The following is a 17,929-nucleotide window of genomic DNA, read 5'->3' as shown; positions in this document are numbered from 1 at the left end:
TTCGAAGCAGCAAAGCAGCACACCACCCAACTTGGGTGGGTCATAAATATCAAAGATAAGTAAAGAAAGGGAAGCTTTGCGAAAACGAATTGTACAAGCCGAAAGCCAAACTCCTACAGTACTCCTCATGCATGACATTGTGATGGACTAGTTGACTACAAAACAAGTTGTTTCACACGACGTACGTTTCGCCGTATGGTTCGTGACGGCTCATCAGGTGTGCAATATGAAACTTTCTGACTGTATAAAGTATCATGTTACAGTGATGGAGAGTTACTCTTAACTCGTATCCATATGTCCTTTTCTCTTCTACATTTATTTATGGCTCAACATCCGAGTTTCATATTATTATTATTATTATTATTATTATTATTATTATTATTATTATTTAAAAAGGCGACGTGGAGACAATAATCTTAATAATGCAATGAATATAACTAAATGCGCACTCATATCACAACCATGGGGACGAATCATGTATTCCAGAACGTTTTCTTGTCACAATTATCAATGGAATTCGTGACTAAAGAGAATGATGAAACTACAATAGGATTTATACACTTGCAGTGGAACAGCGAGGATACAAGCATAGTAAGAAAAATAGCACAAACCTAGGAACAATTTGCACAGGTAATAAACTATAGGTGAGGTGAGAAATAATAGGAAATTCAGCAAGTGCAGTGTGACAATGGACATGCATGTGTAAGTGTGTGTGAGTGCGAATGAAAGTTATGATGATTCTTGGTTCAGTGTTGTTCGTTCTGCAAGTAGTTTCAAGCAGTTGAAAGTTCTAGAAGCAGTCTACATTCGCATTCGTGATCCAAATCTTTGTAAACAAAAAGAAAATGTCACCGCACTTACGCTATTCCAGTAAATTCGCACTCACACACACTTACACATGCATGTCCATTGTCACACTGCACTTGCTGAATTTCCTATTATTTCTCACCTCACCTATAGTTTATTACCTGTGCAAATTGTTCCTAGGTTTGTGCTATTTTTCTTACTATGCTTGTATCCTCGCTGTTCCACTGCAAGTGTATAAATCCTATTGTAGTTTCATCATTCTCTTTAGTCACGAATTCCATTGATAATTGTGACAAGAAAACGTTCTGGAATACATGATTCGTCCCCATGGTTGTGATATGAGTGCGCATTTAGTTATATTCATTGCATTATTATTATTATTATTATTATTATTATTATTATTATTATTATTATTATTATTATTATTATTATTATTATTATTATTATTATTATTATTATTATTATTATTATTATTATTATTATTATTATTATTATTATTATTATTATTATTATTATTATTATTATTATTATTATTATTATTATTATTATTATTATTATTATTATTATTATTATTATTATTATTATTATTATTATTATTATTATTATTATTATTATTATTATTATTATTATTATTATTATTATTATTATTATTATTATTATTATTATTATTATTATTATTATTATTATTATTATTATTATTATTATTATTATTATTATTATTATTATTATTATTATTATTATTATTATTATATTATGTCTCTTTCCCTCAAACCAGTTATTATTATTATTATTATTATTATTATTATTATTTCTCCTTTATTCACTTCTTTCGAAGGCGATAAGCCAGACCCACCGGGAAATATTTCCATGGGTGGGACAGCAAAAAGAAAGTGAAAAAACAAAAACAAAAATAAATAAATAAATAAAACCTAAAAACCAAAGGGACAAGAACTAGTTGAAGGAAGAGGAAGAAAGGAAAGAAACTCAATCCGAACTCCAACATCAAAACAATAATAAAGAATTATTATTATTATTATTATTATTATTATTATTATTATTATTATTAGTGCAATTAGGAGTATAATCGATGCAGACATGGCCAGACAACAACGAGTTCATGGAATTTTTAAGGATTTTTATGTTATTCAAAATCGATTTTCGTGTTCCGCTCATCAGTGAATAGTATCGGAACTGAAGGTACTGTGTACAACAATAGAACATTTTATAACAGCATAATTAATTAAAAGTGTGAACAACAAAGGAAGTGCTACAGCATTACATAATAGGTGTCAAACATAGTGCTAACGTATATAACTGAGTGCAGCCACAAAGCAAGAGGTGATACAGTGCAACATGACACAACATTTACATCTGATAACCAGCTACGAGAACAACTTTAGCGCGACTACATGCTTCTTTTGTTTACAAAGAACAGGATTATGCACACGAATACATACAGCTTCCAGAACCTTCAACTGCTTAACATAACTTGCACGGCACAAAACAGAAAAGTGAGAATCATCGTACACACCAAGACAATCTGGACGTGATAACAAGTGACAAAATACAGCTGACTTTTTGCTCACGTCGCTCTCTTCCGTCTCATCCCGCTCCTTTCCTTCGACCTCCTCCGCCTTATCCTCGTCCTCCGTCTCATCTTCATCATCATCGTCCTCATCACCACCATCATCATCATCAGTCACTTCCTCATCATCCGTTTGATGCTCAGTCTCACTGCACTCCTTATCAGCCTCCAACATGGCTCCATCATCTCCAACAGCCCCCCCGGTGCTGGGATCCACGGTGCCGACTGTGTCTGGACAGAGAGGGAGATCATCGACAAACCAAAATGAAACCAATATCCTCACCCATAGACCCAGAAGAAGCACAGCAAACTATTCACTTGAAATTTATGCACGGAATGGACTTGGCCCACGCAAAATGGACAGTGGAAATGGGTGTGCAGTAGCAGAGAACCCAGCAACGGTGACGCGGAGCAGCGGTCAAACGACTTGTGATGCTGTTGGAGATGATGGAGCCATGTTGGAGGCTGATAAGGAGTGCAGTGAGACTGAGCATCAAACGGATGATGAGGAAGTGACTGATGATGATGATGGTGGTGATGAGGACGATGATGATGAAGATGAGACGGAGGACGAGGATAAGGCGGAGGAGGTCGAAGGAAAGGAGCGGGATGAGACGGAAGAGAGCGACGTGAGCAAAAAGTCAGCTGTATTTTGTCACTTGTTATCACGTCCAGATTGTCTTGGTGTGTACGATGATTCTCACTTTTCTGTTTTGTGCCGTGCAAGTTATGTTAAGCAGTTGAAGGTTCTGGAAGCTGTATGTATTCGTGTGCATAATCCTGTTCTTTGTAAACAAAAGAAGCATGTAGTCGCGCTAAAGTTGTTCTCGTAGCTGGTTATCAGATGTAAATGTTGTGTCATGTTGCACTGTATCACCTCTTGCTTTGTGGCTGCACTCAGTTATATACGTTAGCACTATGTTTGACACCTATTATGTAATGCTGTAGCACTTCCTTTGTTGTTCACACTTTTAATTAATTATGCTGTTATAAAATGTTCTATTGTTGTACACAGTACCTTCAGTTCCGATACTATTCACTGATGAGCGGAACACGAAAATCGATTTTGAATAACATAAAAATCCTTAAAAATTCCATGAACTCGTTGTTGTCTGGCCATGTCTGCATCGATTATACTCCTAATTGCACTAATAAAATTGCTTTCTCCACGCCGACTCTTTAAATTATTATTATTATTATTATTATTATTATTATTATTATGGAGTTGGCTTTATTTCACTCACGTTGTCATGACATGAGGTAAGAACCCCATCACCGGGCCAAAAGAGACCAAGGGTAATGAGAGAAAAAAAAAATAGATAAATGGCCAACGCAATGAAGACCGAAGCAAAAAGGATTGTAAAAACCAAAGCAAAAATATTGAAAGCCGACGCAGAAACTGAGAGACGGACAGAAATAAGCAGTACGATGGAGGATGCCAGGACATATTCGAATACAAAAAGATGGAGGAGGACAGGACATATTCGAATACAAAAAGAGTAACTACAAAAATGGACTACCAGTACAGGAATAGGCCTGTAGAAATAGAGGAAGAGATGAATGCCGGACATACTCAAATGGCAAGAGAAAAATCAGGCTGTGAGAACCGTCATACTGCACATTCATGGATGTCAAAGCAAATGCGGTATTGGAGGTTTATACAGACTAGCTCTACCCGTAACATGAGGAGCCTAATGCCGAATGCCAAGAACCGACTTGATGATGTTCAGCGTGCCCAGGATAGCACATTGCTGAGCCCTTTCAATGCGCAGAGTGCCTGCCAATGCCAACACAAAGTGTGAGAGGGACACACCAGTCAGTCCACCAAGCGCCCCAACAACCAGGGGCACAACGCGGACATCATCCACATGCCAGATGCGCCGCAGCTCTTGGCAAAGGGGAGCGTACTTTGTTATTTTTTCGGCGATTTTTGTGGGCACATTCTGGTCCAGTGGAACACTGACATCCATCAGCAGCACCTGTGTGCTGGACCGCAACACCAGGTCTGGACGGTTGTGGCGCACTTGCGTATCCGTTGGGATATTGAACTCCCACAGGAGCTTCATGTCAGGATTTTCCGTGACAGGCACAAGATGATGCTTCAGCGGGTTGCTTCCCGGCTGACCCAGACCATGCCGCTTGCATAGTGCCCAATGCACCAACTTGACGAGCGTGTCATGCCGTTCGATATACAGTGTTTTGGCTAGGGCTGGGCAACAGGCCACAATGTGATCAACTGTTTCTCCGCGAGTGCCGCAAACTCGACAAATGTCCACAACGTCTCCCCGTCCAATGACCGTGACCTGATAGTGCCTGGTCGCAATGGCCTGATCCTGTACAGCCAGCAAGAGTCCCTCTGTCGCAGGCCTGATCGTTGGCGATTTCAGCCAGCGAAAACTCAAGCCCAGGTCCAGGTTATTATTATTATTATTATTATTATTATTATTATTATTATTAATAGCAATGAAAAGTATGAATGCCGCAGACATCACCACGCAACATGACAATTTGTTCAAGGTTTGGTTTTGTGTGTTTCCAAAATCGATTTTCACGTTCCGATCATCAGTGGAAATACGGAACTAAAGAGATCAAGGGAAAAACAAAGGTTAAAAATCCAAAGAAGTGTGACACATGACGGGTAACTTGTGGTAAGTTTTACAAAAAGTGAGAACTAAAATAAATTTTTGTAAAACTTACCACAAGTTACCCGTCATGTGTCACACTTCTTTGGATTTTTAACCTTTGTTTTTCCCTTGATCTCTTTAGTTCCGTATTTCCACTGATGATCGGAACGTGAAAATCGATTTTGGAAACACACAAAACCAAACCTTGAACAAATTGTCATGTTGCGTGGTGATGTCTGCGGCATTCATACTTTTCATTGCTATTATTAAACTTTTATCTCCACGTAGATTATTTGTATATTATTATTATTATTATTATTATTATTATTATTATTATTATTATTATTATTATTATTATTATTGTAGAAGAGAAAAGGACATATGGATACGAGTTAAGAGTAACTCTCCATCACTGTAACATGATACTTTATACAGTCAGAAAGTGCAATAACTAGGCACAAAACTGACAGAGTACTGAAACATTCGACGTCCTGACACCTAGCTTCAACACATCTCCGTAGCGCTAACCGACAGCCTTCCAACTTGGAAGGTTCAAGGTTATGGAAAGACCAAAGAGGGGAAGGCAAGCGCAACGAAAACGAGCAAAAGCTACAGTCCCAACGGAACAAAGAATGTCGATTGTTACTGGACGATGACGAGACCAGTACGATATTTGACAAAGCGGTCTAACTACAATTCGAAGCAGCAAAGCAGCACACCACCCAACTTGGGTGGGTCATAAATATCAAAGATAAGTAAAGAAAGGGAAGCTTTGCGAAAACGAATTGTACAAGCCGAAAGCCAAACTCCTACAGTACTCCTCATGCATGACATTGTGATGGACTAGTTGACTACGAATTGTAGTTAGACCGCTTTGTCAAATATCGTACTGGTCTCGTCATCGTCCAGTAACAATCGACATTCTTTGTTCCGTTGGGACTGTAGCTTTTGCTCGTTTTCGTTGCGCTTGCCTTCCCCTCTTTGGTCTTTCCATAACCTTGAACCTTCCAAGTTGGAAGGCTGTCGGTTAGCGCTACGGAGATGTGTTGAAGCTAGGTGTCAGGACGTCGAATGTTTCAGTACTCTGTCAGTTTTGTGCCTAGTTATTGCACTTTCTGACTGTATAAAGTATCATGTTACAGTGATGGAGAGTTACTCTTAACTCGTATCCATATGTCCTTTTCTCTTCTACATTTATTTATGGCTCAACATCCGAGTTTCATATTATTATTATTATTATTATTATTATTTGAAACTCGGATGTTGAGCCATAAATAAATGTAAAAGAGAAAAGGACATATGGATACGAGTTAAGAGTAACTCTCCATCACTGTAACATGATACTATATACAGTCAGAAAGTGCAATAACTAGGCACAAAACTGACAGAGTACTGAGACATTCGACGTCCTGACACCTAACTTCAACACATCTCCGTAGCGCTAACCGACAGCCTTCCAACTTGGAAGGTTCAAGGTTATGGAAAGACCAAAGAGGGGAAGGCAAGCGCAACGAAAACGAGCAAAAGCTACAGTCCCAACGGAACAAAGAATGTCGATTGTTACTGGACGATGACGAGACCAGTACGATATTTGACAAAGCGGTCTAACTACAATTCGAAGCAGCAAAGCAGCACACCACCCAACTTGGGTGACTTGAATGTCTCAGTACTCTGTCAGTTTTGTGCCTAGTTATTGCACTTTCTGACTGTATATAGTATCATGTTACAGTGATGGAGAGTTACTCTTAACTCGTATCCATATGTCCTTTTCTCTTTTACATTATTATTATTATTATTATTATTATTATTATTATTATTATTATTATTATTATTGTAGAAGAGAAAAGGACATATGGATACGAGTTAAGAGTAACTCTCCATCACTGTAACATGATACTATATACAGTCAGAAAGTGCAATAACTAGGCACAAAACTGACAGAGTACTGAGACATTCGACGTCCTGACACCTAACTTCAACACATGTCCGTAGCGCTAACCGACAGCCTTCCAACTTGGAAGGTTCAAGGTTTTGGAAAGACCAAAGAGGGGAAGGCAAGCGCAACGAAAACGAGCAAAAGCTACAGTCCCAACGGACTGTATCCATATGTATCCATAACTCTGTATCCATAACTCGTATCCATATGTCCTTTTCTCTTCTACATTTATTTATGGCTCAACATCCGAGTTTAAAATTATTATTATTATTATTATTATTATTATTATTATTATTATTATTACGAAGTAGTGGTTGCGACTTCGGCGATGATGATTTGTAAGAAAGGGTTTGCTCCCCACACCGGAGCTCGCGCTATTCCGCTGATATTACTTGACACTTGACTGACTCACGACTGCCATCCAGAGCACACGAGAAGTCCATCGAACCTTCGACTCGGCAAACCTGCAAGAAAGCACCACTCCCTGCTCAATACACAGTGTTTCGGGGAATTCACCCCTCATCAGTTGACCTTGAGTAGGCTGAGGAAGATTGTCTGGTGTTCACGAGGTGTTTATCGCGCTGGAAGCGGAGCGTCTCTGTAAGTTTGTATCCCTGGTGATGTTTGTACCTGGAGAGCACTATATAAGTGGTGCTCTTCAGGCACAATCTTCCTCAGCCTACTCAAGCTCAACTGATGAGGGGTGAATTCCCCGAAACACTGTGTATTGAGCAGGGAGTGGTGCTTTCTTGCAGGTTTGCCGAGTCGAAGGTTCGATGGACTTCTCGTGTGCTCTGGATGGCAGTCGTGAGTCAGTCAAGTGTCAAGTAATATCGGCGGAATAGCGCGAGCTCCGGTGTGGGGAGCAAACCCTTTCTTACAAATCATCATCGCCGAAGTCGCAACCACTACTTCGTACTGTTGTGCCCAGCGCGGGCTTGCGACTAGTTGGTTTGGAGGTGACAGCGTTGCGAATGACCGAGGGTCCTCAACGTCTGGTCTCACCGTCCAGGAGCGACACTGACTCACGCTGCTATCTGGTGTTCACGAGGTGTTTATCGCGCTGGAAGCGGAGCGTCTCTGTAAGTTTGTATCCCTGGTGATGTTTGTACCTGGAGAGCACTATATAAGTGGTGCTCTTCAGGCACAATCTTCCTCAGCCTACTCAAGCTCAACTGATGAGGGGTGAATTCCCCGAAACACTGTGTATTGAGCAGGGAGTGGTGCTTTCTTGCAGGTTTGCCGAGTCGAAGGTTCGATGGACTTCTCGTGTGCTCTGGATGGCAGTCGTGAGTCAGTCAAGTGTCAAGTAATATCGGCGGAATAGCGCGAGCTCCGGTGTGGGGAGCAAACCCTTTCTTACAAATCATCATCGCCGAAGTCGCAACCACTACTTCGTACTGTTGTGCCCAGCGCGGGCTTGCGACTAGTTGGTTTGGAGGTGACAGCGTTGCGAATGACCGAGGGTCCTCAACGTCTGGTCTCACCGTCCAGGAGCGACACTGACTCACGCTGCTATCTGGTGTTCACGAGGTGTTTATCGCGCTGGAAGCGGAGCGTCTCTGTAAGTTTGTATCCCTGGTGATGTTTGTACCTGGAGAGCACTATATAAGTGGTGCTCTTCAGGCACAATCTTCCTCAGCCTACTCAAGCTCAACTGATGAGGGGTGAATTCCCCGAAACACTGTGTATTGAGCAGGGAGTGGTGCTTTCTTGCAGGTTTGCCGAGTCGAAGGTTCGATGGACTTCTCGTGTGCTCTGGATGGCAGTCGTGAGTCAGTCAAGTGTCAAGTAATATCGGCGGAATAGCGCGAGCTCCGGTGTGGGGAGCAAACCCTTTCTTACAAATTATTATTATTATTATTTATTAATTTTTTAATAGGGCATTCCCACAGGCCTAAGGCCTTCTTACGGGGTACCCTATTATGTTTTTGTATAGATGAGCGGAAGTCTGATAGCGTAGAGCAAATACGAACAGAAGCAGGGAGCGAATTCAAGCAGGGAGCGAATTCCAGCGATCTGCACCTACTTGTAAGAAGCTTAATGCGTACAAGCCATAGCGGTTATTAGGTTAGTAGTGAATATTGTACTTGCTATACCTGGCTGTCGTGGAGGCTAGGGTGTCCCGTTGTCAGCCGGCGTTGAGCCTTGGCCCGGACTATGCCATGCTTCTCTTGCTCTCTGATCACGTGTGACGTCATCATTATGCGATTTGTTTTTTAATCCTCCGCCATCATGCAAATTGTGTTTTGTTCGCCCGTAAAAGAGGCTTTAATTACTCTTTTTAAAAAACTAAAAAAATTGCTATACATGTGTGCAGATGGATAGGGACAAATTTTTACCAAACACTGCCGTTTAACCTCTCACCGGATTGTCACACACACTCTTGTGAGTATTCTCATCTACATCAATGTCACTGAACATCCATCTGTATTAACATGCTTTTCAGGTAAAAAAAACAAAAAACAAAAGAGGATGAGTCCAAAAAGAGGATCCACAACATCTTCCACAGAATGTGTGCATCTAACCAGGGAGTCGTATTTTACGACTCCCTGCTGTGCATGTTAAATCATTATTTTTATTTATTTATTTGTGGATTACCCAAAGGCGGAGGCCTAAGTCGAGTGTGTTAGAGAGGTTTATAGGCTGTGGCCATTTTTTTACAGATTCTATCTCTTAATTTGCTGACCGAAAATCCTATATATAGGATTTGAAAATGTGTGCCTTTTATGCCTTTGTTATTGGTCATCACGACCAATAATAACGACATAATGGTTTTCATGGAAGTTGTTAATATGTTTGAGGCATGAATGTTTACATTTTAGATTCATAGGGGGATAATATTTCTGATGAATATCCATTTTCAGCAATAATTGGAAATTTGAGCATAATTGTTCAGCTGCTGTCATGGAAAGGACTGAAGCAGTGAATGTACAGAAGAACATTGCAGGTGTGGCACGGGGTGGTTTCATGACGCCATATCGCACATGCCGTCATGAAACTACCAGTTTTAAGGATAAAACAAGGTCCAATAAAATCTCAAATCCTATATATAGGATTCGAAAAATAGGGCACAGGCCTTAGTAATATTGGGCAAGGAGATGAGCCTGAGATGGTAATGTTTGAAAAAATTATCTTATTCAACTCTCGATATCTACTAAGACCTAGCAAGGAAGAATTGGTCACATACTTTTTGCTATTCTCATGCCACACCCATTTTGAGTTGAAAAATATGACCAAAATCCTATATATAGGATTTAGCAAATTAAGAGGTATATACAGACCTGCATGTGAAGAGTGTCCAAACCTAATATTAACCAATCTAGTCGTTCAACCTGAGGATGTCCACCCAGGATTGCCTGGCGAGTCCAAGAAAGAGGAAACAATCTAGGAAGCTGTTGCTGGTTGCCATCGACTATGTACTGTTGCACAATGCATTGTTGCTAGGCCTTGACAGATTATGCTAATATTTTCGTGAAATTATGCTTTTCGCATTGCTGAAAAAATTGCAGAATTATGCTATTTTTATGCTAAAAGTTATCATATTATTCTGCATTATGCTCACATATGCTGCTAATGTATATGATGGTTCTGTGCAAAATAACAAGTTAAATTTTTTTGTCGAGGGCATTGTACTGTAGTGGCAAAAGTTCAACGGGGTCAAAGCACCGTCCGACCTAGCTGCGACCGTCACCCTGGTCACTGATTGTAGTGGACTGGACATGTTGTCAAGGGAGTCGTAAACCTACGACTTTCTGGTGCATCTACTTGTACTTGTACTTGTAGAACATGTACATGTACAGCTGAATGGAATTTGATGCGAACAGGCGGATTATTCCAATTTATGCGATTCGTATGCAATTTGCCTCGAAGTATGCGATTATTCGATTTTGGTAGGAATTATGCGAAAAATTATGCTAGCATAATCTGTCAAGGCCTAATTGTTGCACAAACCTGCCAAACAAGATAGCACCACACACCGACTAGTCACCAGGCCCTATCTGCTGCTTAACATCGAACTTCTCAACAGTGTTGACACACAAATTCAAAGAGCGCCGATGAAGCAAAAATGAAAAATGAAAAGTTAAATAAGCAATGTGAAGACCCACTGCTGCTGGTGATGATGATGAAAGAGGAAGAGTTTCAAAATGTGACAGAAATCCGACACTACTTTTAAACAGTGCAACAACACCTACGTACTTTTCCTTCGCCAAAGGTGAACTCAATGCGGCCTTCTTGCTGTAGATCATGAATGAGATGGTCGGCGTGTGGGGACCGCCATTTTACAGACCATGTACAAACCTGCGGAGTCTTCAAACCATTGTTCTATTTTGTGATGCTATTTTATATCTCGTTCGCCTGTGCCTGTGCCGCTTGTATCATTTGTACATGTAAACAAGCGTAATATCTGATGAGCACAAAACTATGATTGATGATGTGTCAATGTGTCCCATCGCTCAATTTGCTTCACGTGGCCCCTTCAATTTCAACAGGACATAGTTGACGTCGACAGCAGTGGGCTTTAGTAAGAGTTGGACTGCCGACCAATTTTCTATTATCAAAACTTCAACGAGATTGTTTGAGTGCACCTTACCAAATAGTTTCCCTCGGCAGTTTAGAACAATCAACTTCCAATTAGGAGAGTTCTACCTGAATACAGTAAGGGCTACAACTGTGGACTCGCCTCTCGCCTCTCGCCATTGGACAAGGACCTCACATCCCATTTCATGAGCAGATTTCATGAGCAGATTTCATGAGCAGATTTCATGTGCAGATTTCATGAGCGGATTTTCAAGTAACTGGTGGTGTTAGTGAACATTCAATAGACCCTTTGCATATGCGGCCAAAAAGGCTGCGTTTTGTACGCCACGCGTCATACCCATGACTCACCATTGTCACGTGCACGGTGTTTCTTCAAAATGGGACATGTCGTGAACATGGTGAAGGAGATTGAATGTTTGGCAATTGAGAATGCCACTTTGACGTCCATATTTTCACTTTCATCGTGCTCTACCACTGGTCTGTATTGATTGTTATGATGGACACGGAGCCTGTAGTCTCATCTGACCCACTGCAGCCAGTAGTTACCCCCAAGTTATCTGTGTATGCCGAGAAATTGGATTCCATTGGGAAGAAACGATATGAAGAGAAATTGTCTTTGCTTTCTGGATTCGACCCAATGCTGGGCATTCCTCGTGGTGCGAAACCTGTTGAGCCGTGTGTGGAAATGTCTGACCTTATGTCCTACTTGGTCCATGAAACGAGTTTCTGCTCCAAAAAGCAGTTTAAAGCAAAGAAGGGCCTTGACGCATATAACCAGTTCGTATCAGGTTGGGTGAAGGAAGTGAAGTCGTTCGAGTGCTGCGGGAAACATGTCACTGTAGCACGGGTAAGAGTTTTGTTCATCACAATAAATAATCACTCTTCATCGGTAACACTAGTATGGCAGAACTGACAAAACTGAATCTGCTGAGTTGGCTATTTACTCCTGATTAGTATGTGTGTATGAAAGTGGTTCAAATTTTGAACTTATAGGGGAATAATTGATAAACAAATTTCAGCACATGTACTAGATGCGCCACTTACTGTGCCATGAGATTGTGACTTGACGTAGTACTTACTATACCCTTCTTGCGGACATGTCCAGGGCTATATTTCTCAGTATGCATATGTACAAATCATTCCAAATTGTTGGTGAGTGATGAACGTGCATTCCATGTGTTCCATGTGCTCCATGTCTCTCACAGGTCCGTCACTCACAAAGGTTCAGCGAAACACCACTACACTGTTGGCTTATCACAGACCCCGATGGTGTTGTCTGCTGTGCGCACTGCAACTGTATGGCAGGCTTGGGAGAAACGTGCACACATGTTGCTGCTACTCTGTTTTTCCTGGAGGCTGTTCATCGGCATAAGGAACCCGCCGCGACCGTAACTGGAGTGCCATGCCAGTGGAAGGTCCCAACCTTTCAGAAGGAAATGGAGTATGCCAGGGTAGCAGACATTGATTTCTCGTCGCCTCAGCAGAGGCAGGAAGCACTTGATCGAGATGTGTCACCTCCCCCAAGCCCAAAGCGCCTCTGTGTGAAGCTACCCTCAGACGCCGAGAAGCAGTGCTTCTATAAGACCCTTGCGTCCCTGAAAACGAAGCCCGCCGTCCTGTCCGTCATCAAGCCTTTCCTATCAGGTTATGTACCAGCATCAACTTCACCCACCCTCCCGAAGCCACTGAATAGCCTTTATCAAGAGGAATGCCTCGCTATGAGCCATGAGCAGCTTCTTGATGTGTGTGCACAGAGTAATGTGGACATAAGCGAGAGGGAAGTGGCAGCTGTTGAGACAGCTACAAGGATGCAATCTGGCAGCAGAGTGTGGTTTGAACAAAGAGCCGGCCGTGTGACGGCTTCCCGAATGTATGATATATGTCACACATCTGCGCAGTCTCCATCCAGGAGCCTCATCCAGGCTATATGCTACCCCGATCCTCTGCCAAAGGGTGCTCCCTCTACACGCTGGGGACAAGAACACGAAGGCCCTGCACGGGAGCGGTACACTGCTATGATATCTGCCAATCACATGAATTTCGAGGTGTCTGATTCTGGTTTAGTCATCAGCAAGGAGCTGCCATTCATCGCTGCCTCACCGGATGGCATTGTCCAATGTGATTGTTGTGGATCCGGTCTGGTGGAGGTGAAGTGCCCTTATACTCATCGGGGGACTCCATTGGATTCGGCTTCCCAGGACAAGAAGTTTTGCCTGGAAATGGTTGGGAGCAAGTTACAGCTCAAGCGGACTCACGCTTATTATTTGCAAATCCAGACCCAGCTGTATGTTACGGGAGCAGATTTCTGTGATTTGTGTTTGTGCCTCTTCTGTGAGGATGGCAAGAATGATTTACATGTTGAACGCATCTACCCGGACTGTGATGCCTGGAAGGACTTCATTACAAAGGCGAAGAAGTTCTTCTTTGGGTGCATCTTGCCAGAGCTCGTTGGGAAATGGTATACGTCCAAGGGTGCTCGTCTTAGTATTGGCACTACCATGGGCCCTCAACAACCACCACCAATGTTGTCGCCTGCCAGAGAAGCCACATCTTCCTCGACAGTCCAAATGACGACGCAAAGCCTCTCTCTTCAGTCAGCTGCGAGCATCGCCCAAGTCCAGTATCCGATGGCGTCGAGTCTGGCACTTCATTCGCCGTCAATGGTGAAGGCCTGCTGCAAGAGTGGATGCTCCTATTCTTTAGATCTTCGTCCTTGCCGCTGTGGTCACCACTTTCATCATATATGTACGACTGATGAGGATGGAAAGCTGTGTGCTTGCTGTTATACAGCGTACCCCTTTTTATAGTCATTGACGTATTCGTCATTTTGTGTTATTTATGGTGGTAGTGCCACTCATTAACCACTATAGTTTCCCTTGCCACTGGAAATGACCTTAGCATATATAGCTCGCGTGTGTGTGTGTGCGCGCGCGCGTGTGTGTGTGTGTGTGTGCACATGTGTGTGTGTGTGCGTGCGTGTGTGCCTGTACGCACAATGAACGAACAGCTTTTCGCTATCATTGCTGTTGCAATGGGCAAGTAACGGGTGTGTGTATGTGTTTATGAAGAAGGATTCCGGTTGTATACCCCAGTGACACAGTACTCTCTTGGCTGCCTGGCCCCTAACTACTGTACTGCGGGCATGACCATTACAAGTTAGTCTAGTAGGATGTTTTTGTTTATAACCTGAGAATGTGGAGAGCATGAACGCGAATGTTTTCTGATTTTCTGAATTTCTTTGCTAAATTTGATTTCTTCTTTGCCTGCCTGACGTACGAGTAGTAGTTTTGTACAAGTATCTCTCCACATCTGCTAATATTAGTCCGTAAAAGCGGCATCCTTCCTTGGCTGTTCCCCAGTCCAATACAATACCACTACCTCACAAAGCATTGTGTTTGCTGGTCTCAACCATGCAGGGAGTGAAAATATATCCCATGCTCTGCTTGCTGTATATTGAAGTCAAGCGAGAAGTAGGTATTGCTGCATGCTAAGAAGCCCCTGGTGTATTGTCACAAGCTAACAATACAGCGGATATAGGGACAAGATTTTGAGGCCCGGAGGCATGTCGTTGTAACCAATGTTGTCTGTACATGTATGTGGGACACAAGACGAGTAAATCGTTATAAATTTTTTCAAACTGTATCTACGGGACTGCATGGCAGCTCTCAGATTGCGGGATAAGATCAGAAGATACAAGCAACAGAGGAAAAAGCCCACAGCCAACATGTTCGGTGTCTCCGCTGTCACCGTGAACAAATCAAGTGAAGCGAAATATGATCATGATATGGCAGTGTCATTACAATGAAGGTAACTTGCAAATCTGGAAACTGTAAAAAGGACAACTGTGATTTCAGCAACAACAAAACACACACACACACTCTACAGCCATCACGTTCGGGCTCTCCACCGTCTCCGTGGACAAGTCAAGTGAAGTCGAAACGGGTCATCGGCGCAGGCAACAGGTGTAGTCACTCGAAAGGCACAACCGAATCACAGAGATTGGTCAGGGCACAACATACAGGAATGATACGGCAAATCAAAGGTCGGTCATCTCCAGAGCGACTACGCAGGAAATCAATCGGCAGTATTCCTCGCAAAATAGAATATTTCTTGCGGAGATTCCCAATAACTCGTTCGACGTGGATGCGCACGTTTGCGATGCTGCGGGTGGTATGCACATCATCGGCCGACAGTTGCTTCTTACCCCTTGTGAACGCTGGGATGTGGAGCTTGGCTCCCTGCACGGCAACTAGCTCCTGGATGTCAAAGCCACGGTCTGCAAGGACAATGTCTCCAGGTAAAAGGTTTGACAAGAACTGAGAGTGCTGGGTTAGATACTTGTCACTGACGCGCCCGCCCCACGGCTCGGAGATGAAGGAGATGACACCTTGCGGGGTGATCCCAATCAGCACTTTAATTGTGTTATGTTGTTTGTAGTTCGACCATGTCTGGGCACGGGTGTACAAGTTTGAAGGCCTGTCTATGAACACTTCGAAGCAGTCGATGATTGATGACACTTTCACGCCAAACGCCTCCCTGAAACAAACTGGTGTTGTCGCTTGTAGCTCCTCCCTCCCTGGCCAGACAACCAAATGTGATAGTCGACGGTCCATGGCTGTATACCATTTGGTAAGAATGCGGGAAATGGTGCCAGCCGATACACCCATCCGATGGCCCAGGTCTTGTAATGATGAGTCCAACCGTAACTTCACAAGGGCAACAACCATCTCTTGAAACGGGGACAAGGCACAGCCAAATGAGTCTGGCATTCCCTCACGCACATGCTCGTACACAGCCAGTAACATCTCGAAGGTTGGCAAACCCGTAAAGAACCGCACATCGCCATCATTTTGCAACTTGGCTTGCGTGAACGGCGCGTGACTGGCCAATTTGCCTTCAAGCACCTTGTATTCCGCTGTCAGCTTGGTCAGCCTATCTTGCAAGCCCTTGTTCTCTGTAGATAGCCTGGCCAGCTGCACCTGGACGTCCAAGTTGTTGGAGCTAGCCGTTGGAGCATGGAGGGAAGAAGGTGAGAAGGTGGCTTCCGTTAAAGATTGAAAGGCAAATGTTATATCATCACCAGATAACAACGTCCCCACGCATTTGTCATTGGTGTCCTTACTGCCTTCTTCAGAAAAGTCTAGCTCTTGAACCAGCTGGCCAGGTGGAAAATTGGATAAATCCATGCTCTCCTCCACAAGGACGTCACTCTCATCATCAACATCATGTGGCGGTGACAGATCTAAAGCAGCAGGCCCAGCATCAGGTGATGGTGGTGGTTGTAACGAGGCAACGCCAACATCACACAGATGTGGCGGATCATTGACATCCAATGAAGCTGCAGCCTCTGAATGGGCCTCCTCCACTCTCTGTCTGGCTTTGCGACGGGCATAACGCTCCACTACCTGCTCCTCACTCGCCTTCCTTTTGCCAGGACCAGGCAAATTCTTCGAAGGAACCCAATCTGGGTTTGTTTTGTCCCAGAGTTCAGAAGGGCGGCCGGAAATGAAATGATCGCTGCAAACACGAGCATCATCCAATGTCTTCCCAACTAGGTCTGCTCTGGCTATCGCTGCAATCCACAGCCGTCGCCTCTCCTTGACCAGTTCGATGTCAGCACTTTTCGTTTTCGAGTTCACATTGGGAAGAGAAAACCTCTTGATTTTATCTCGACCCGTCCGCTTCGTACAGCGGGCAATAGAACATATACCCATCACCACAATGGACACAGACTACAGAAATGCAAAAAGCGGACTGCTTGGCAAGGAACAAGCGCAAGAAGAAGGGGAAGAAAACTCTAATATCAATTTGAAAACAATAATAATTTATTATAATCGAGGATGGGACATGTCCCAAGTTGCTTCCAACCTAGCACGGGTCCCTGACGTCATGATAATGATGACATAATGCGTACGCTGTGCAAAGGGTCTATAGTGTAACTCGTCTTTTTGCGTTTTTTTCACACATACAATTGTTTTCATTTTTTCGTGTTGTCTTCTAATCATTCGCCATGCCACTGTCAATTGTATTCTGTTTGCACGTAAACGAGGTTTCACTGCATTGTGTTCAATAGTGTAACTTATTATAATTATTTATACAAGAGAGAGAGAGAGTTTGGAAGCTTTGTTACAACTCTGAGTTTCACGTATTACTACGATCATCAGGCAACTGATGGATCCAAAACGGGCAGCCAGAACATAAGGGGGAGCAAGGTGGGAAATTCTGAGGGGTGTCATAGGCGACGCGTGTCATAGAGCAAGAGTCAGGTGCAGGCGTGAAGTTGCCAAGTCTTCAGACTTGGGGCTATGCAGCAGTAGTTCCCGCGTGAATGATATAGAATAGAGCCGGGGACAAATGCCAAATCCACACATGCCCACACCACTACACAAACATACACCCACACTCTCTCCCTTTTCTCACATACACATACACTCA

General features: G+C 43.0%; 2 protein-coding genes across 2 annotated transcripts; one reads left to right on the top strand and one right to left on the bottom strand.

Annotated features, from left to right (window-relative positions):
* Positions 1–11,784: 11,784 nt before the first annotated feature.
* On the top strand, positions 11,785–15,325 carry LOC135828420 (uncharacterized). The gene is made up of 2 exons (XM_065340867.1): positions 11,785–12,341; positions 12,700–15,325. The coding sequence occupies exons 1-2, from the start codon at positions 11,988–11,990 to the stop codon at positions 14,299–14,301; spliced, it is 1,956 nt and encodes a 651-aa protein (XP_065196939.1). The 5' UTR covers positions 11,785–11,987; the 3' UTR covers positions 14,302–15,325.
* LOC135828421 (uncharacterized) lies at positions 15,263–17,381 on the bottom strand. Its single transcript, XM_065340868.1, has one exon. It carries the CDS (start codon positions 17,206–17,208, stop codon positions 15,463–15,465), a length of 1,746 nt encoding a protein of 581 aa, XP_065196940.1. The 5' UTR covers positions 17,209–17,381; the 3' UTR covers positions 15,263–15,462.
* Between the last annotated feature and the right edge of the window lie 548 nt (positions 17,382–17,929).

This window comes from Sycon ciliatum, chromosome 12 (assembly GCF_964019385.1).
Source record: "Sycon ciliatum chromosome 12, ocSycCili1.1, whole genome shotgun sequence".
NCBI classification, from domain to species: Eukaryota; Metazoa; Porifera; class Calcarea; order Leucosolenida; family Sycettidae; genus Sycon; species Sycon ciliatum.
Note: the sequence above shows the minus strand (reverse complement) of the source record. Positions and strands in the feature narration are given on the sequence as shown.

Excerpts from the sequence above, each read along its gene's own strand:
- LOC135828420 (XM_065340867.1), top strand. The coding sequence starts at position 11,988 with ATGATGGACACGGAGCCTGTAGTCTCATCTGACCCACTGCAGCCAGTA. Across the intron at positions 12,342-12,699 it reads AACATGTCACTGTAGCACGG|GTCCGTCACTCACAAAGGTT; the intron begins GTAAGAGTTTTG and ends TGTCTCTCACAG.
- LOC135828421 (XM_065340868.1), bottom strand. The coding sequence starts at position 17,208 with ATGGGTATATGTTCTATTGCCCGCTGTACGAAGCGGACGGGTCGAGAT.